The sequence below is a fragment of the Saccostrea cucullata genome, unplaced genomic scaffold (genome assembly GCF_032062105.1).
Source record: "Saccostrea cucullata isolate Sc308-1 unplaced genomic scaffold, CSIRO_AGI_Scuc_v1 ctg5618, whole genome shotgun sequence".
NCBI classification, from domain to species: Eukaryota; Metazoa; Mollusca; class Bivalvia; order Ostreida; family Ostreidae; genus Saccostrea; species Saccostrea cuccullata.
Genome location: NW_026938927.1, coordinates 52,161 through 72,698, shown reverse-complemented (window position 1 = coordinate 72,698; position 20,538 = coordinate 52,161). Strand labels below are relative to the sequence as shown.

At 33.9% G+C, this 20,538-nt stretch overlaps 4 protein-coding genes across 4 annotated transcripts; 2 read left to right on the top strand and 2 right to left on the bottom strand.

Moving 5' to 3' along the window:
- Window positions 1-3,375: 3,375 nt before the first annotated feature.
- Window positions 3,376-7,234, top strand: LOC134251845 (uncharacterized). The gene is made up of 6 exons (XM_062734266.1): window positions 3,376-3,556; window positions 4,270-4,412; window positions 4,593-4,815; window positions 5,179-5,369; window positions 6,073-6,141; window positions 6,296-7,234. The coding sequence occupies exons 2-6, from the start codon at window positions 4,401-4,403 to the stop codon at window positions 6,983-6,985; spliced, it is 1,185 nt and encodes a 394-aa protein (XP_062590250.1). The 5' UTR covers window positions 3,376-3,556; window positions 4,270-4,400; the 3' UTR covers window positions 6,986-7,234.
- Window positions 7,235-8,137: 903 nt separating this feature from the next.
- Window positions 8,138-10,150, bottom strand: LOC134251844 (uncharacterized). The gene is made up of 2 exons (XM_062734265.1): window positions 9,955-10,150; window positions 8,138-9,273 (listed from the first exon to the last, which is right to left on the bottom strand). Exons 1-2 carry the CDS (start codon window positions 10,148-10,150, stop codon window positions 8,138-8,140), a joined length of 1,332 nt encoding a protein of 443 aa, XP_062590249.1.
- Window positions 10,151-10,456: 306 nt separating this feature from the next.
- On the top strand, window positions 10,457-15,486 carry LOC134251843 (uncharacterized). The gene is made up of 7 exons (XM_062734264.1): window positions 10,457-10,530; window positions 11,214-11,398; window positions 12,112-12,254; window positions 12,436-12,658; window positions 13,022-13,212; window positions 13,923-13,991; window positions 14,144-15,486. The coding sequence occupies exons 1-7, from the start codon at window positions 10,457-10,459 to the stop codon at window positions 14,831-14,833; spliced, it is 1,575 nt and encodes a 524-aa protein (XP_062590248.1). The 3' UTR covers window positions 14,834-15,486.
- A 499-nt stretch (window positions 15,487-15,985) lies between these two features.
- On the bottom strand, window positions 15,986-17,924 carry LOC134251848 (uncharacterized). The gene is made up of 2 exons (XM_062734268.1): window positions 17,729-17,924; window positions 15,986-17,121 (listed from the first exon to the last, which is right to left on the bottom strand). Exons 1-2 carry the CDS (start codon window positions 17,922-17,924, stop codon window positions 15,986-15,988), a joined length of 1,332 nt encoding a protein of 443 aa, XP_062590252.1.
- Between the last annotated feature and the right edge of the window lie 2,614 nt (window positions 17,925-20,538).

Sequence of the window (20,538 nt, the reverse complement as noted above, 5' to 3'; positions counted from 1 at the left end):
ACTGTGACATTACTTTTGGATCAACCCTCGTAGAATCGGGTAGTTCTGTAAAAAATCTATCCATTCATACCAAATTCGTCCATATTGCAAGTATTTTTCTAAAATCACCGGTGAGTTTAATATAGGTCAGATTCTAAAATTGTAAAATGGCACCAACATCGCGCGTAACGTCCATATATGTTTCTTTAGAAAATTATTTTTTCAAGAATGTTCAAAATCATCCTTAGAAATTGTTGGTTGTGATTAATTTTGAATCTCAGTGTGCGCCAAAAGGACTAGCCCGATGTCCGAACACTAGTAAAAATTCGATCGGGCTAGTAGAATGTAGGTCAGCACTAGCCCGATCGGTCTAGTGAAAAGTTGCATGCATTTTACATTTATTTGTTGATAAATCTTTAAAAGTAATAAAATAAGTATAAAAATTCTTATTGTTTCCTTTCTTTTTACATGTGCGTGGGTTTCTTTTGTTTAAGCGTGTCGAGAACTTTCGGCAATCGGTCTTCTCTGTACAGTTTGGGTTTATAAAAATGCACATTAGCATTTACTTCCGGTTATGGCTGCGTTATGTCTATCAATATGAATTTCGACTGGTTTAAGCGAGACAATAAAGAAACAAAGCGCCAACAGAATGTGACAGAAGTTAAAAAGAAATATAAAGTAAAAAGGACAAGAGAATTTCTAAACAAGTGGAAGGAGGGGCGGCCTTGGCTGCAATACGACGAGGTGAAAAAGACCATGACTTGTACTTACTGCATACACGTGAAAAGCAAAAACAAATTCACAACTGGATCTGAAAACTTCCGTATCGATGCTGTTGTGGCCCATGAGCTGTCTAAACCTCATATATACGCTGCATCAGTTTCTACAAGGGCATCAGTTGAAAATTCGGACGCCGCTAAAGCGCTTCGACAACTGAAGAGTCACGAGTTTAAAAATTTGAGTATTCTGTTCCGGAATGCCAATGCCGTGGCAAAAAAACATCTTTCATTTAAAACGTACCCTTTGTTATGCAAGCTTGACCAAGCAAAAGGACTTGATGTTACTTACTTTTAAGGTTGCCCCAATCAGGAAAAGAAAACTTACATACAGTAGAAGTTGCAGTTCTAAAAAGAGAGCACTAGATGAAGAAAAGATATGCATGTGGAGGCCCAGCCTGAGGGAGGCACATCAGAGGAGCCCCAACCAGGCACATCAGAGGAGCCACAGCCAGGCACATCTATGACTCAAGCTCTGGTAAATTTATATGAAGTGTTTCCTTGCACTGTGCAACTGAATATCTTATTTTCCATCTGTACATTTGTTTTGAATATTTTTAGGAGACAGACAGTGAGGAAGAAGAATTTGAAGAGAGTGAGACTGAGGAAGAAAGTGAAGAAAGCGAGACTGAATTTGACAATGAAATATCAGAAAACACAGTGGGAAAGAACATTTTGAACTATGAAGTGGAAATGGAAATGAATTAACACAATAAAAGATTATCACTTGAATGTTCTTAGTTATGTATTCATGTTGTAAAGTATGTGGGCTAGCAAAATCTGATTCGGGCTAGTAATTGTTCTTCATTACTAGCTCGATTGGGCTAGTGCTGAAAAAAGTTTTTCCCGCACACTGTAATCTAACCAACCGGTACCCCTAAATTTTGGCGATAATAGTAATGCCAGACTTAAAACACTAATACTTTTTAATAATGTTTCCATATATAAGGTTCTCTACGATAAAGAGATGGTGAAATGATGTAACGCAGAAAAGAATTTTTAAAAAAAAGAAAGAGAGGGTAAGAAAGAGGGAGAGAGTAGTGTGAGAGAAAAGATGCTGGGAGAGGGAGAAGTAGGTTAGGGAAAATTCGAAAGGGAAACATTCCCCTCTAGATTAACCTGCCCAATTCCTATGCCACCTCGACTCCCTACTCCTAGTTGGAGTGGGGAGAAGGATAATGAGAGAGAGAGAGAGAGAGAGAGAGAGAGAGAGAGAGAGAGAGAGAGAGCATATAATCAAAATACTGAAAGTATTGATTAGTGTTGATTTATTATTGTAGATGTACATGCTAAGAAATTAAGTACAATGTTGCATGATCTTGTCAATATTTTAATTACTAAGTAGTATATTTTGTAAAGAAAAAAAATCAGCAAGATTCCTAAGTATTTTTCTAGATTAAGAGGAATAAATCATTCATCCATTCAGATATATGCAATAGGAATATATACACTTCATAATCAAGGATTTTCAGTAAAAATTGGAATATTTGTCCAAATATAAGTGATCCTTAATACTCAAGAGAGGTCATATGCGTTCTTTCCGTTTTTATTTGTGAAAATGTCGTCTCAATGGTAAACAATCACCGCGAGACGCTTGATTTCTATCGGTGGTTAACTGTGCGTTTGAATCCTACTCTGAACGATGGCGTCGTGCTACATCACTTGGACGGTACCTCAATTAAAAAAGGAATTGATGCACAGGGATGCAGCTACTCACGGGAGAAAAACTGATCTGATTGAAAGGTATACCCTTGAGATCAATATTTTCACACAAAAATTAATTTGTTCATAGAAAATTTCGTATAGAAATACAAAACAGTGTCCGTCCAGTTTATGTTGACCTACGTAACAAATTCAACCTTGTCATCAGTTAGACATCACTTAGTTTTCCTATACATATATGATTGAATTCGATTACAATGGTATTTGTATATAGCTTTGTTTTATAAAGTAAAACCCTTGATCATAGCTCCTTTAATGGTATTTATCTGCAGTCAAACCGATATTATAGAGTGTAGATAGGCATCAGCATTCAACCAAGAATATGGTTTTCGGCATGTGATAATCTAATGGGGACCATCCGACCGGTTTCATTCATTTTTTTTAAATTTTATTCACATTATAAGGTTACCCAGATAAACACACATTATATATCTTAGAACCCCATACCCTTCGGAGTTCCCATGTTGAAGGTTGAAAAATACAATTTATCACCATATTAGGCCTATATAGTGAAATTATAAATGTTTCAAATTAAAGAGCAATGAATCAGATTATACTACAACTTAGAAATTAAGAGAGTTTTACTTTATAAACTGAAAGTAAAAAAAAAAAGAATGAAAATTGAGGTCAATTTTATGCTCTAGGGCTATTTTTCAATAATTTAGAAAAAAAATGTCTCCCTTATTATACCATAAGTGAGCTTGCCGTAGGCCGGTGAACCTACTTCATGTGTAATAATGCAATATATTGAAACTTTTTCCCTATTTTTATAGACATATATATACAGTATTTTATGTTTGTTCTAACTTATCTGCTTATGAAATAATAATCTGAATTATGCCATTTTCATCCAAATATCTGGGTAATGATTAATTCTAAATTCCAACAATAATTTATATCCAGGCTTGAGTCCTATGATAGGAACAAGAACTTTTTACCACCGCCTGTTCTTCTGCCAGAACCTCTAGATGTGAACTGGCCATCCACTGGATTTCAACAATTGAAGCCAGATCACCAAGGACTTTTACCTAGTGTAACAAGGGACCAAACAGAAGCCTACTTTCTTCACCGCCTTGCAGGTTTCATAACTTTGAATATATAATATACATGTACTAAATTCAGAGTAGTATAATCCTATGTTGAAAAAAATATGTTTTTTATCTATCATCTTTCATTTTACATGTACCCCCACTCCTAAGGAGAGAGGGGTAATACTTATACTGTGATATAATCCTTGTGTGTCTGTCTGAGTGTCAGTTGTGTCTGTCCTTAACAATTTTTTCTCAGCGCAACTTACTACTTTATTAAATTGTAGAATTGATGATTGAAATTTTAGTACTCTTTGCTAGGCATGCCATATAGTGGCACTGGATTTATTTTTGTATGTACTCGAAATACAAGAAGGGCAATGTTTGAAACTCCCTGAAAAATTACGCAGACAGTAGACATGCAGGGCTGATTGCTAGTGAAAGTTGTCAGACCTGTCAAAAATGTACTAGCCCCCCAAAAATGAGCCTTTTCTGAGTTCATTTAAACAATAATGTGAATGGGCCCAGCTCCCTATAAATTTGATCTCATACCTACATGTATATGCTGATGAATTCTACCAATTTTCTTGCTACTCTTTGTTTGGAAATATTTAAAGTTATTTCAAACAGTGAACACAGAAGAGATGGTAAATCAACATTAGAGCAGGGATATCACTAGTGAGCATTAATGATTTCTTCACAGACTTCTTGTTTTTAATGCAATGAACTTTAGTAATGAAATTAATAAGTATTTATTTTTGTAGGTGATAATGACTCGGCAAGAAATATTAAGGCCATCAAGAATGGTGAATTGTTGTACGATTCGAAGAGAATCCTGGCGTGTTCTGTGCTCATTCAGGCCGACATATTTTTTACGGGAATAGTCAGTGCAGCCATGAAAAATAAGGTCAGTTGAACATTTACATAGACTCAGCAAGAAATTTAATCTATGCCTTTTTTTTTTTTTCAAATCTCTATACTTATCATTTTATTCCAGATAGAAAGTCCATTTTGTAATTTGTAATACACGTATTCTTTGTATTTTTATGAATTGGGCAAATAACATGTATGTATTTTTATCAATCAGGTGACATACAACTACAAGCTTCGACTAGAAAAGCAATCCGGAGATATTTTAAGTTCCCACTGCGAATGTCCTGCTGGTAAGGGCCCAAACGGAACGTGTAAGCATCTAGCAGCAGTGATGGTGATGCTGGAGAAGTTCACTGGGTTAGGAGAACTGACTGGCATTGAGAAAACGTGCACAGAAAACCTTATGATGTTCAATAAACCAAAGATTTCCCATAAAGGTTTACATTTATATATTGATTTATAGTTATTTTTTGAGCTATTATACCCCTGGTAATCCTCAATATGCTTTTTGAATAATTATTACAAGATTTGATATTTAACATGAAGTGGTCACCCATCCAAGGGTTTAACAGGCTCAACATTTCTAAACTTGCCTGAAATAGAGGGATAGTTTACCGCATCACTAGAAAAGCTAGCTTACTAGCAAGGCAGTATAAGTTCCCTGTATACTTTCTGCTACAATATTTAGCTTTAGTCTGGGTGTACCTATAACATAAATAACACAGAATATGAATTTGAAGAATGTATTGTGGTTTTACCTATCATTTTAAATATTTCAACTTGACACTTTTTTCTTACAGGATCACCAGTAAAGGTAGAACATCTTTCACGAAAACGCAAGTCAGAGTCAATATTAGATGATCCCCGTCCAGAGAAGAGGAGGAATATGGAGGGTTTTGAGGACAGGGTGAGGAACATCCTCATCAATTATACCGCAAAATCGTCGGCAGATATTGCCTATCGCTACTTATTCAAAGGAGCTGATTTGAAGGTATAAGAAATAAAACTCCAAGTACTGTGAGCAATAAGCTCACTAAATAATACCCCCTGCCTCCCATATGAATATAGTGGAAGTATCCATGGTTTGGTCTGGAAGATCTAAAATTTATGTCAGATCAAAATGTAATATAGGAGATGCACAATGGCAATATGTAATAAAGATTCTGACAAAGTTTTATTAAATTTCCTTCAGTGGTATGAGAGGAGTTGCGCATAAGAGATGGGTACCCTTAAAGCGTAACAGATGGACGGACGTACAGACAAACGAACATACCGATTACTATATACCCTCCCACTTTTCAAGCGGGGGGTATAATGAAAATACCTTTGGTCCCAAACTCATTTGTGTATCCAATCGCAATACATGTTCTTTTCCACTATAACCAATAGGAGGTGGGGGTATCATTTTGTGAGCGCAGTGCTTACAGTACCTCAATGTTTAAAAAGATTAATTTAATTGCAATTGAAGCAAGAGAACATTTTGTATTTCTTATTTCAAAACTGTATCTAAAAAAAAAAAATTAGAACAAAGAAAAGCTGGAGACCAACACCTTGAGGTTAAAATTGCGGAAGATAACAACAAAATAAATTTACTGCTGCATTCTCACGAAGTGTTGGTGATCTGTTTTTTACTTTTAGTTTTAAAAAAATTAAAGCTTAGAACTATAAATCATGATTTTATCTTTCTTTTTCAGTCTGCAGTTCATGATCATGATTATCTCTCACTACCTTTCACTGAGTATTGGGTTGATGAAGCATTGAAGGTACATGTACTAAGTGTTCAATACTTTGTCAATTGTTTATTAAAAAAAAAACTTTATCAGATCAAGAACAGAAAAAAAATAATCACTTTGTGTTTTGAAAAACATTAAAAGGACCCACCAAAATTTATTTGCATAATGAAAAAAATATTCACAGGTGAATGATTTGGAGAGAGAGAAGATAGAAGTTGCAACACGTGGGCAATCGACTAACAAAAAATGGTTTGGAGAGAGGACCTGGAGACTAACTGCATCTAACTTTGGACAAATATCCCATATGACGGACAGGCGAAACAAGGACAAATTATGTGAATCAATATTCTCATCAAAGCAGATTAACTCTTTAGCAACATTGCACGGTAAAAATTATGAAAGGAAAGCTATAAAATGTTTTGAATCTGAATACAAAGTTAAAGTTAAGGGATGTGGCTTTTTTATTTACACAGAAAAACCATTTCTTGGTGCTTCCCCAGATGGAATTATTGACGATATGCATATTGTTGAAGTTAAATGTCCATATTTAGGTCGAAATGTAAATATCGAATTAAAGTGTCTGAAGTATTTTAGGTATTTAGAGCAAAAAAATGGAGTCATTCAACTTAAGAAATCATCAAATTATTATGATCAAATTCAAGGTCAATTACTTATCACTGGAAGGCAATTTTGTTATTTTGTAGTTTATACTTTTAAATCACTGTTTGTAGAAAAAATTGAATTTGACCAGGAGTATTGTAAATTTTGTTTAGTTCCTAAACTAGATCTGTTTTATAGAAAGTGGTTCCGACCATTTGTTGCTTCAAAGTTGTATGCAAAATACTCTGGTAATTCTTGCAGTGCAAAATATTGAATGCATTTTATAAGCCTACCATATTTATTATATTGCTGCCAGGAAAATATATTGTGCTGACATTCATTGATCAACTCTTTGTAAACATTAATTGCTGTAAAATTATTTAAGGAATCACTGTCTAGTTAGCATATAGTGTCATTGTGAAATAAAATTGTACATATAAATTTATAAAATGTAGATTTTAAAATGTAGACTATTAGATTTAAATTACTTCCATGTCAATTTCAAATGTACCCACCCACTGACATCAAACACAAAGACAATCTCACAAGATTTACATGCATATTTAGGCCTCCTTAGCTCTTGAACTATTGATTTGCCAAATTTACATTCTGGTAGAATTATCAAGAAATCAACTCCACTAACCTTCAACAAGTTATCAAAGAGAAAACAAATAGAAATGGAAATATAAAGAAATTAACTCCACTAAACTTCAAAGAGATATCACAAAGAAAAAATACAGAAATGGAAATACCCAGTATTTCATTAAAATGTTTAAAACGAGTTTATTTATTTTGTGGGTCTAGTCACTTTATGGCAAATCCCCATTGAAAACAACATTTATTTTCTGTAAACTGATGCCTTTGCAAAAGGAACCTTTGTGTATTTTAGACTGTTTTAAGTCTTAGTAGATGGACATTTTGTGTTCCCATTACAGCATTTGTATGTACATGCATATACACTGTAATAAATATGTATGTGAAGATTAATGGTTTCCTTATTTTGTTTCCATAAAAAATTTTGAAAGAATTTACATTGTTATACATGATTTATTTCATAGTCTTTCTTCAATCCAAATCAAACATATATCAGCAAGTTCCATTAAGGTACTCCAATCCTCAGGTTCTGAAAATCAGGCATTGACTTATCCACTATTAGAAAATGCTCACAAAAATGTCTTTGAATTTTTAAAGTTATGTGTTTTTACTTCCGATAATTTTTCAAACATCATCTTTAAAGGTGCATGGACACAGATTTAAAGTTAATATCTTCTGTATAGTTTCACGACTTATATATTTTAATAGCATTTTACTCAAAAATATAATAAAATTTCTATTTCATCTTAAAGTTGAGTTTTGAGACTTTTTGAATTGAATTTTAAATTAAAGAGTTAGCCTTCCTGGCTGAGGATCGGAGTTCCTGAAGCAATTATGCAAATTTGTCAACAATACACTTTCTGAAGTTGCTTAAAACAAAGCATATAAATATAATACGTGAACCAAGCTGCAGCTTGCTGTGACAGAGTTCACCTTTTAGAATTTTGTACCTTTTGGCAAGACCTATCACCCTCTCTACATGTATGCGCTTGGATGCCACACGCCGATCATGAACGACCTCGTGGGCATCAAGCTGAGACTTTCCTTTTAGAAACGTTGGGGTGTTTACTTGAACGTCATTATTTGCAAAAAGATCTTGAACCATAATCCCCCTATCAGCCATAATGCTGTCACCTTTTTTAAACATACCCTTGTTTAACAACTCAGATCTTTCAATGATCATTCTATCACTTGCAGATCCTCCATACGCATCTGAAACATAAGATACTGCACCCCTTGGTGTAACACCAATCATTGCTTTGATTGTGTTTCTGTGTTTGTAATTAGACCAGGTAATAGACTGAGAATTTACATCAGATGGTTTTTGTATGGGGATTTCTGTAGCATCTAATATTACTCTCGTACTGGGAAATTTTTCATCAAAATTGGTGGGCATAAAATCTTGAACAATATCTTCAGAAGGCCAGAAATTTAGTTCTTTCAATTGAAAATACAAAAAATTAATCCAAGTAATGACAATTCTTGAAACAGTGGAAGTGGAAACTTGAAAAAACAGAGACAATTCAAAGTCTTCTTTGGCCTGCCTTAACTTCATTAAAGTAAGAAAAAGCTGGTCCTTAGGTTCAAGTACAGAACATTTGTAATCGAGCTCATCTACACATGGACCAAGACAATAAAACAGTGTCATGAACTGGTCATAATCACTGAAACCTGTATAGTATGAAATTGCATCTGGATTGTCCTTAAAATTCTCAATGGAGCATTTTTTTGAAAAAGGATTCTTAACTAAAGAAGCTTCCTCTGGCGTTGCTTGTGGTGATGGTGCTTCCTCGTTTTCTCTCTGCTCTATGACAACTTCCTGCTGTACACCGATAGCTTGAAGGTCTGGCTCATCAAGTTCTTGCTTCCTCCGAGACAGTCTTTGTTGCCTTGGGCTTGGAGTAGGAGGGTCATGATCAGGAATAAGAATAGATGGCACTGCATCATCTTTTAGATGGAGGTGATCAGCTGTTGAAAAAATGTTTATTTATGACACTTTTTGATCAATATACATGTATATTTAATATATATATATATATATGAAACACATCATAATAATGAAAAATTGCACGTGATGATTTATTAGTTGGATAGTTATCATAGTTTAGAACTTTTCAATAGGCTAAATAACAATAAACACACATGATTTTAAAGATAAGTTTTAAGTAAGACTACATGTAAGACTGCACATTTATCTGTTTATCAAATGATAATAATAAAAAAAGTGATTGAACTTATCTTTTTGGAATCTTTTGTTGGTCTATATCTGCTGCGCTGAAATAAATAAAAATAACACAAAGCAACAGGAACTAGGTAAACTTAACTAAGTAAAACAATATGAAGAACCACTATCAATATTCAAATTCTTAATGTTAATCAACAGAAGAAAATTGAAATTTATTGGCAGTGGTTGATCAGTTATAAATTCAAATATTAAGAAAACTTTATTTTGACAAACAAAATGACCATTGTGCAATAAACCGTACTGAGTACTTATGTATACACTAGAATACACCCCTCCTTTCCGCAGAGTTTGAAGCATTATGTATTAATTTTATCACCTCAAAGTGCATAAAGGTCTTATCGTAAATAAAAACACAAAATTTAAAACAAACTAACAAAGTTAAGTCAATATTTACGTTTCCTAACCTGACGTGTCCTTGTAATCGCTTGCAACAAAATGCAGGTCGCAGACAACGTCTCTGTCATTAGGCTCCCAGAGTTTTTTAGTTCGCGGGTCAAGCCGTTTTATGGCAATTCTCCACTGCAACCGACGTTGTTTATTTTTTGGAAACTGGTGTCCACCATAATTACAACAAAACGGCACAGAACAGCGCTGAGGCATAACGTAATCCGCAGTCGATCAGCATGTAAACATAAAGATTCAAGCGTCTCAAACGCAGAGATAACCACCGATAGGTTTGGTGTGTAAAATCCGGAACCAAAACCGGCGAGTGATTACCATTCAATTTTGTTTCTTTTGATTTAAGTTGTTTCAGGGCATGTATTTTGAATTAGGCTTTAAAAATATTTGATTCTTGTAACATTCCCAAATTATCAAGGGTCGGTATGCCGTTTTTTTCATAAATAAAGGAGCCAAACATACCTGGACTGAATTAACCAGGTGTTATATTTACAGTGGACACCCAACATGGCTGCCTTCATGGCGGCAGAAAAAGAATGGGGGGATTCTTGTTACAATAATGATTACTCTTTAAATTTAAGGTAAATGTTGACTAGATTGACATATTTTGTATCTCAAATAAAGCTACAATTAATATTTGAAAAATCCGCCTGGGATATGAAAACGAAAGTACATTGGATAGTTGAACCAAACTACGATTTGATTCTGAAAAAGGTCCGATAAAATTCTTACTTGCCATGTGGGCGATAATATTCTCAAGAGCTGGTCGCCCACAGGAAAATTTACTAGCATTTGCGAGTGGGCGAGTGGTTATTTGCAACCCTGCTTCCCATGTTGAAGGTTGAAAAATACAATTTATCACCATATTAGGCCTATATAGTGAAATTATAAATGTTTCAAATTAAAGAGCAATGAATCAGATTATACTACAACTTAGAAATTAAGAGAGTTTTACTTTATAAACTGAAAGTAAAAAAAAAAAGAATGAAAATTGAGGTCAATTTTATGCTCTAGGGCTATTTTTCAATAATTTAGAAAAAAAATGTCTCCCTTATTATACCATAAGTGAGCTTGCCGTAGGCCGGTGAACCTACTTCATGTGTAATAATGCAATATATTGAAACTTTTTCCCTATTTTTATAGACATATATATACAGTATTTTATGTTTGTTCTAACTTATCTGCTTATGAAATAATAATCTGAATTATGCCATTTTCATCCAAATATCTGGGTAATGATTAATTCTAAATTCCAACAATAATTTATATCCAGGCTTGAGTCCTATGATAGGAACAAGAACTTTTTACCACCGCCTGTTCTTCTGCCAGAACCTCTAGATGTGAACTGGCCATCCACTGGATTTCAACAATTGAAGCCAGATCACCAAGGACTTTTACCTAGTGTAACAAGGGACCAAACAGAAGCCTACTTTCTTCACCGCCTTGCAGGTTTCATAACTTTGAATATATAATATACATGTACTAAATTCAGAGTAGTATAATCCTATGTTGAAAAAAATATGTTTTTTATCTATCATCTTTCATTTTACATGTACCCCCACTCCTAAGGAGAGAGGGGTAATACTTATACTGTGATATAATCCTTGTGTGTCTGTCTGAGTGTCAGTTGTGTCTGTCCTTAACAATTTTTTCTCAGCGCAACTTACTACTTTATTAAATTGTAGAATTGATGATTGAAATTTTAGTACTCTTTGCTAGGCATGCCATATAGTGGCACTGGATTTATTTTTGTATGTACTCGAAATACAAGAAGGGCAATGTTTGAAACTCCCTGAAAAATTACGCAGACAGTAGACATGCAGGGCTGATTGCTAGTGAAAGTTGTCAGACCTGTCAAAAATGTACTAGCCCCCCAAAAATGAGCCTTTTCTGAGTTCATTTAAACAATAATGTGAATGGGCCCAGCTCCCTATAAATTTGATCTCATACCTACATGTATATGCTGATGAATTCTACCAATTTTCTTGCTACTCTTTGTTTGGAAATATTTAAAGTTATTTCAAACAGTGAACACAGAAGAGATGGTAAATCAACATTAGAGCAGGGATATCACTAGTGAGCATTAATGATTTCTTCACAGACTTCTTGTTTTTAATGCAATGAACTTTAGTAATGAAATTAATAAGTATTTATTTTTGTAGGTGATAATGACTCGGCAAGAAATATTAAGGCCATCAAGAATGGTGAATTGTTGTACGATTCGAAGAGAATCCTGGCGTGTTCTGTGCTCATTCAGGCCGACATATTTTTTACGGGAATAGTCAGTGCAGCCATGAAAAATAAGGTCAGTTGAACATTTACATAGACTCAGCAAGAAATTTAATCTATGCCTTTTTTTTTTTTTTCAAATCTCTATACTTATCATTTTATTCCAGATAGAAAGTCCATTTTGTAATTTGTAATACACGTATTCTTTGTATTTTTATGAATTGGGCAAATAACATGTATGTATTTTTATCAATCAGGTGACATACAACTACAAGCTTCGACTAGAAAAGCAATCCGGAGATATTTTAAGTTCCCACTGCGAATGTCCTGCTGGTAAGGGCCCAAACGGAACGTGTAAGCATCTAGCAGCAGTGATGGTGATGCTGGAGAAGTTCACTGGGTTAGGAGAACTGACTGGCATTGAGAAAACGTGCACAGAAAACCTTATGATGTTCAATAAACCAAAGATTTCCCATAAAGGTTTACATTTATATATTGATTTATAGTTATTTTTTGAGCTATTATACCCCTGGTAATCCTCAATATGCTTTTTGAATAATTATTACAAGATTTGATATTTAACATGAAGTGGTCACCCATCCAAGGGTTTAACAGGCTCAACATTTCTAAACTTGCCTGAAATAGAGGGATAGTTTACCGCATCACTAGAAAAGCTAGCTTACTAGCAAGGCAGTATAAGTTCCCTGTATACTTTCTGCTACAATATTTAGCTTTAGTCTGGGTGTACCTATAACATAAATAACACAGAATATGAATTTGAAGAATGTATTGTGGTTTTACCTATCATTTTAAATATTTCAACTTGACACTTTTTTCTTACAGGATCACCAGTAAAGGTAGAACATCTTTCACGAAAACGCAAGTCAGAGTCAATATTAGATGATCCCCGTCCAGAGAAGAGGAGGAATATGGAGGGTTTTGAGGACAGGGTGAGGAACATCCTCATCAATTATACCGCAAAATCGTCGGCAGATATTGCCTATCGCTACTTATTCAAAGGAGCTGATTTGAAGGTATAAGAAATAAAACTCCAAGTACTGTGAGCAATAAGCTCACTAAATAATACCCCCTGCCTCCCATATGAATATAGTGGAAGTATCCATGGTTTGGTCTGGAAGATCTAAAATTTATGTCAGATCAAAATGTAATATAGGAGATGCACAATGGCAATATGTAATAAAGATTCTGACAAAGTTTTATTAAATTTCCTTCAGTGGTATGAGAGGAGTTGCGGATAAGAGATGGGTACCCCAAAGCGTAACAGATGGACGGACGTACAAACGGACGGACGGACGGACATACCGATTACTATATACCCTCCCACTTTTCAAGCGGGGGGTATAATGAAAATACCTTTGGTCCCAAACTCATTTGTGTATCCAATCGCAATACATGTTCTTTTCCACTATAACCAATAGGAGGTGGGGGTATCATTTTGTGAGCGCAGTGCTTACAGTACCTCAATGTTTAAAAAGATTAATTTAATTGCAATTGAAGCAAGAGAACATTTTGTATTTCTTATTTCAAAACTGTATCTAAAAAAAAAAAATTAGAACAAAGAAAAGCTGGAGACCAACACCTTGAGGTTAAAATTGCGGAAGATAACAACAAAATAAATTTACTGCTGCATTCTCACGAAGTGTTGGTGATCTGTTTTTTACTTTTAGTTTTAAAAAAATTAAAGCTTAGAACTATAAATCATGATTTTATCTTTCTTTTTCAGTCTGCAGTTCATGATCATGATTATCTCTCACTACCTTTCACTGAGTATTGGGTTGATGAAGCATTGAAGGTACATGTACTAAGTGTTCAATACTTTGTCAATTGTTTATTAAAAAAAACTTTATCAGATCAAGAACAGAAAAAAATTAATCACTTTGTGTTTTGAAAAACATTAAAAGGACCCACCAAAATTTATTTGCATTATGTAAAAAATATTCACAGGTGAATGATTTGGAGAGAGAGAAGATAGAAGTTGCAACACGTGGGCAATCGACTAACAAAAAATGGTTTGGAGAGAGGACCTGGAGACTAACTGCATCTAACTTTGGACAAATATCCCATATGACGGACAGGCGAAACAAGGACAAATTATGTGAATCAATATTCTCATCAAAGCAGATTAACTCTTTAGCAACATTGCACGGTAAAAATTATGAAAGGAAAGCTATAAAATGTTTTGAATCTGAATACAAAGTTAAAGTTAAGGGATGTGGCTTTTTTATTTACACAGAAAAACCATTTCTTGGTGCTTCCCCAGATGGAATTATTGACGATATGCATATTGTTGAAGTTAAATGTCCATATTTAGGTCGAAATGTAAATATCGAATTAAAGTGTCTGAAGTATTTTAGGTATTTAGAGCAAAAAAATGGAGTCATTCAACTTAAGAAATCATCAAATTATTATGATCAAATTCAAGGTCAATTACTTATCACTGGAAGGCAATTTTGTTATTTTGTAGTTTATACTTTTAAATCACTGTTTGTAGAAAAAATTGAATTTGACCAGGAGTATTGTAAATTTTGTTTAGTTCCTAAACTAGATCTGTTTTATAGAAAGTGGTTCCGACCATTTGTTGCTTCAAAGTTGTATGCAAAATACTCTGGTAATTCTTGCAGTGCAAAATATTGAATGCATTTTATAAGCCTACCATATTTATTATATTGCTGCCAGGAAAATATATTGTGCTGACATTCATTGATCAACTCTTTGTAAACATTAATTGCTGTAAAATTATTTAAGGAATCACTGTCTAGTTAGCATATAGTGTCATTGTGAAATAAAATTGTACATATAAATTTATAAAATGTAGATTTTAAAATGTAGACTATTAGATTTAAATTACTTCCATGTCAATTTCAAATGTACCCACCCACTGACATCAAACACAAAGACAATCGCACAAGATTTACATGCATATTTAGGCCTCCTTAGCTCTTGACCTATTGATTTGCCAAATTTACATTCTGGTAGAATTATCAAGAAATCAACTCCACTAACCTTCAACAAGTTATCAAAGAGAAAACAAATAGAAATGGAAATATAAAGAAATTAACTCCACTAAACTTCAAAGAGATATCACAAAGAAAAAATACAGAAATGGAAATACCCAGTATTTCATTAAAATGTTTAAAACGAGTTTATTTATTTTGTGGGTCTAGTCACTTTATGGCAAATCCCCATTGAAAACAACATTTATTTTCTGTAAACTGATGCCTTTGCAAAAGGAACCTTTGTGTATTTTAGACTGTTTTAAGTCTTAGTAGATGGACATTTTGTGTTCCCATTACAGCATTTGTATGTACATGCATATACACTGTAATAAATATGTATGTGAAGATTAATGGTTTCCTTATTTTGTTTCCATAAAAAATTTTGAAAGAATTTACATTGTTATACATGATTTATTTCATAGTCTTTCTTCAATCCAAATCAAACATATATCAGCAAGTTCCATTAAGGTACTCCAATCCTCAGGTTCTGAAAATCAGGCATTGACTTATCCACTATTTGAAAATGCTCACAAAAATGTCTTTGAATTTTTAAAGTTATGTGTTTTTACTTCCGATAATTTTTCAAACATCATCTTTAAAGGTGCATGGACACAGATTTAAAGTTAATATCTTCTGTATAGTTTCACGACTTATATATTTTAATAGCATTTTACTCAAAAATATAATAAAATTTCTATTTCATCTTAAAGTTGAGTTTTGAGACTTTTTGAATTGAATTTTAAATTAAAGAGTTAGCCTTCCTGGCTGAGGATCGGAGTTCCTGAAGCAATTATGCAAATTTGTCAACAATACACTTTCTGAAGTTGCTTAAAACAAAGCATATAAATATAATACGTGAACCAAGCTGCAGCTTGCTGTGACAGAGTTCACCTTTTAGAATTTTGTACCTTTTGGCAAGACCTATCACCCTCTCTACATGTATGCGCTTGGATGCCACACGCCGATCATGAACGACCTCGTGGGCATCAAGCTGAGACTTTCCTTTTAGAAACGTTGGGGTGTTTACTTGAACGTCATTATTTGCAAAAAGATCTTGAACCATAATCCCCCTATCAGCCATAATGCTGTCACCTTTTTTAAACATACCCTTGTTTAACAACTCAGATCTTTCAATGATCATTCTATCACTTGCAGATCCTCCATACGCATCTGAAACATAAGATACTGCACCCCTTGGTGTAACACCAATCATTGCTTTGATTGTGTTTCTGTGTTTGTAATTAGACCAGGTAATAGACTGAGAATTTACATCAGATGGTTTTTGTATGGGGATTTCTGTAGCATCTAATATTACTCTCGTACTGGGAAATTTTTCATCAAAATTGGTGGGCATAAAATCTTGAACAATATCTTCAGAAGGCCAGAAATTTAGTTCTTTCAATTGAAAATACAAAAAATTTATCCAAGTAATGACAATTCTTAAAACAGTGGAAGTGGAAACTTGAAAAAACAGAGACAATTCAAAGTCTTCTTTGGCCTGCCTTAACTTCATTAAAGTAAGAAAAAGCTGGTCCTTAGGTTCAAGTACAGAACATTTGTAATCGAGCTCATCTACACATGGACCAAGACAATAAAACAGTGTCATGAACTGGTCATAATCACTGAAACCTGTATAGTATGAAATTGCATCTGGATTGTCCTTAAAATTCTCAATGGAGCATTTTTTTGAAAAAGGATTCTTAACTAAAGAAGCTTCCTCTGGCGTTGCTTGTGGTGATGGTGCTTCCTCGTTTTCTCTCTGCTCTATGACAACTTCCTGCTGTACACCGATAGCTTGAAGGACTGGCTCATCAAGTTCTTGCTTCCTCCGAGACATTCTTTGTTGCCTTGAGCTTGGAGTTGGAGGGTCATGATCAGGAATAAGAATAGATGGCACTGCATCATCTTTTAGATGGAGGTGATCAGCTGTTGAAAAAATGTTGATTTATGACACTTTTTGATCAATATACATGTATATTTTATATATATATATATATATATATATATAAAAAAATAACAATAAACACACATGATTTTAAAGATAAGTTTTAAGTAAGACTACATGTAAGACTGCACATTTATCTGTTTATCAAATAATAATAAAAAAAGTGATTGAACTTATCTTTCTGGAATCTTTTGTTGGTCTATATCTGCTGCGCTGAAATAAATAAAAATAACACAAAGCAACAGGAACTAGGTAAACTTAACTAAGTAAAACAATATGAAGAACCACTATCAATATTCAAATTCTTAATGTTAATCAACAGAAGAAAATTGAAATTTATTGGCAGTGGTTGATCAGTCATAAATTCAAATATTAAGAAAACTTTATTTTGACAAACAAAATGACCATTGTGCAATGAACCGTACTGAGTACTTATGTATACACTAGAATACACTCCTCCTTTCCGAAGAGTTTGAAGCATTATGTATTAATTTTATCATCTCAAAGTGCATAAAGGTCTTATCGTAAATAAAAACACAAAATTTAAAACAAACTAACAAAGTTAAGTCAATATTTACGTTTCCTAACCTGACGTGTCCTTGTAATCGCTTGCAACAAAATGCAGGTCGCAGACAACGTCTCTGTCATTAGGCTCCCAGAGTTTTTTAGTTCGCGGGTCAAGCCGTTTTATGGCAATTCTCCACTGCAACCGACGTTGTTTATTTTTTGGAAACTGGTGTCCACCATAATTACAACAAAACGGCACAGAACAGCGCTGAGGCATAACGTAATCCGCAGTCGATCAGAATGTAAACATAAAGATTCAAGCGTCTCAAACGCAGAGATAACCACCGATAGGTTTGGTGTGTAAAATCCGGAACCAAAACCGGCGAGTGATTACCATTAGTCAGTCTTAGCCTTGCAATCTTATTTAAGTTAGATCTTTGACTCCACGTAGACATAAAACAAGAGCAATCTATAGACAAATCTCCTTATAAAGCGGCTTCAGTAATGAAGCGATAAAATGAAGATTTCCCGGAGGATTTAATGTTAGAGTAAACGGCTGCTAAGAACTACGATGCCTTGTAACCACACCGTTTTTTTTTTTTTTTTTTTGGTTTGTTAAAAATATATTGGTCGACATTATAAGAGATACACATTTCATTAGACTTATTTCAGAAATCTTTATCCTTTAACCGACCTATTTATTTATAAGAGACTCACATTTTAATGGATTTTTCAAGTTATATTTATAGCCTTTAATCGACATGAACATGTCCATTGTTTACTCTAATAGGATTCCCAAATAGTTAATTTAGTTGAGCAAAGTGCTGTTGTAAATAAAGTTTTTAGTTATTATAGAAGCTCCTTATAAACATGCATCAATATGAACCATGCCAATAAATCTCGTCCGGTTTACGCACCGATGAAGTCAATAAAAGTGTAATTGATGCAAATCACCCATATTTCCCAAACGCTGGCAAGAACAATTTACGGCAGCAGGTTTCGATTTCAGGGGGGCGGGGGATCCTAGGTTTTCAGCTTTCTTAGTTCAAGAAAAATAAACTTGATATATTCCATCATTTATTTCAATGTGTTTATAAACATTCCGAGTGCATCGCAGGAAGTAGCTTCCCATGCCCGGAAAAATAGTTCCTGTCAAAAACCTTTATTTGTTCAAAAATTACATAAAATTTACTAGGCACAGGTACCAAAGTTGTAAAAATGGCTTGGAAGAGAATAGAAAAACGTCTCAAAAGAAAGGAAAATCAATTTTATATGTATGGACCTACATTTGATAAGTTCATTTTGATTGGTCGATTACCGGTGTGACACCTCTACCCATTTAGTACTCCTCTCCCCTCTTGTTTAACCAGGAAATGATGTCAACTTCCGGGAATCTGGTACCCTTTTTCCCATAATTCGATGCGCGGTACTTCCACAACTACCAAGTTCATCGTACCCGTGTGTTTAAATCACAAATGACCCCTGGGGCAAGGGTGCACGTGGGGCCATAATGGGTGATCAAAAGTTTAAAAAAGGAGTACATAGAAAAATATCTTTGAAAGTTCTTCTTCTTGAGAACAGCAAAGCTGTGATTTTTTATATTTATGTGGAAGCATCCTTGGGTAGTGTGGATTTAAGTTGTTCAAATCATGACTCTCGGGGGTAGAGTGGGGCTACAATTGGTGATCAAGGTTATGACGTAGGAGTACATAGAAAAATCGTTAAAATTCTTCACAAGAACAACAAATTAAGCCATGATTTATAATCAATATAAAAGAATAAAAAAGGTGATGTAGATTTAAATTTGTTCAAATCATGAACAACCAGGATAATAGAGGGGCCATTAAAGTGGATCATACAGTTGCAGAAAGGAATATAAAGGCTAATAATCAATAAAAACTTCATCTTATAAACAGGTTAGCCATTATGTATCCTACTAATTTAAAAGCATCTGTAGGAAGTCTAGATTTAAGTTTGTTCAAATACCCCTTCCCCTCTCCTGAATCCACTTTTATAATTAAAATTTTCAATACTGAACTGAATTTTGATTAAACCTCGCCAGTTGCCCAGGTGAATGATGTGGTCCCTGGGCCTCTTGTTAGTAATGTGATTAGGAAGAATAATGTCATATGACTAGGCAGTATATTTAACAAGTCAAGCCCAATCAATTAATTGTTATATGAGTTTATGTAAAATGTAAATATAGTTTTAGTCATTTGTTAGTTCAATAAATGACATACTTTCACTTAATTGTTTTCTTAATAATTTATATAAAAGGTTAATCAAAAACAAGCGAATAGCCCAAATTGTCTTCTCTCGTTACAAGAAAAAATATGGATATAAATATATTTCTATGCTCTGTAGAGTGCATGTACATTGTACTTGAAATAAGGAAAATTTGGAAGCAATATAATCGACGTATTATATTTGACAGAAGAACAAGGTGTAAACTTGAAAATAGTAGAATACAAGACTAGGTCCTTTTGTTATTAAACATACATGACTGTATCAGTTATATTAACGGCGTCAATCCCCTAGTTGGCATAAGAAGTCTAAGGAAATTGCGGTTACTTTAGCAGTAATTTCTTCCGTAAAACATGGCGGTTTAAAAAGTCACAGATAATTAAATAGTGAGAACAGGCAATCATGTCTGATAAAACAGATATCTACTATCAAGGCATAAAACTTGCCTTCATGTAACATTCTTATTTGCATGGAGCACTCCTACACTAGTGAATAGAGTTCCTCTCCCAAGTTGCTCTCCTCTCAAACATTGGGAACAGTTAATCACTGCATTAAAATCAAAACAAGAATGTTCTGTGTAAAGACAAGAGACATAACATTTTTATTAAAAAGCAATAAAGGAAATAAACTCTTTTAATTTTAATATA

Coding starts and splice junctions, on each gene's coding strand:
- LOC134251845 (XM_062734266.1), top strand. Junction 5,370..6,072: donor TCAAAGGAGCTGATTTGAAG/GTATAAGAAATA, acceptor TTTCTTTTTCAG/TCTGCAGTTCATGATCATGA. Junction 6,142..6,295: donor GGGTTGATGAAGCATTGAAG/GTACATGTACTA, acceptor AAATATTCACAG/GTGAATGATTTGGAGAGAGA.
- LOC134251844 (XM_062734265.1), bottom strand. CDS start 10,150: ATGCCTCAGCGCTGTTCTGTGCCGTTTTGTTGTAATTATGGTGGACAC. Junction 9,274..9,954: donor CGATTACAAGGACACGTCAG/GTTAGGAAACGT, acceptor TTTTTTCAACAG/CTGATCACCTCCATCTAAAA.
- LOC134251848 (XM_062734268.1), bottom strand. CDS start 17,924: ATGCCTCAGCGCTGTTCTGTGCCGTTTTGTTGTAATTATGGTGGACAC. Junction 17,122..17,728: donor CGATTACAAGGACACGTCAG/GTTAGGAAACGT, acceptor TTTTTTCAACAG/CTGATCACCTCCATCTAAAA.
- LOC134251843 (XM_062734264.1), top strand. CDS start 10,457: ATGGCTGCCTTCATGGCGGCAGAAAAAGAATGGGGGGATTCTTGTTAC. Junction 12,255..12,435: donor GTGCAGCCATGAAAAATAAG/GTCAGTTGAACA, acceptor TTTATCAATCAG/GTGACATACAACTACAAGCT. Junction 13,213..13,922: donor TCAAAGGAGCTGATTTGAAG/GTATAAGAAATA, acceptor TTTCTTTTTCAG/TCTGCAGTTCATGATCATGA.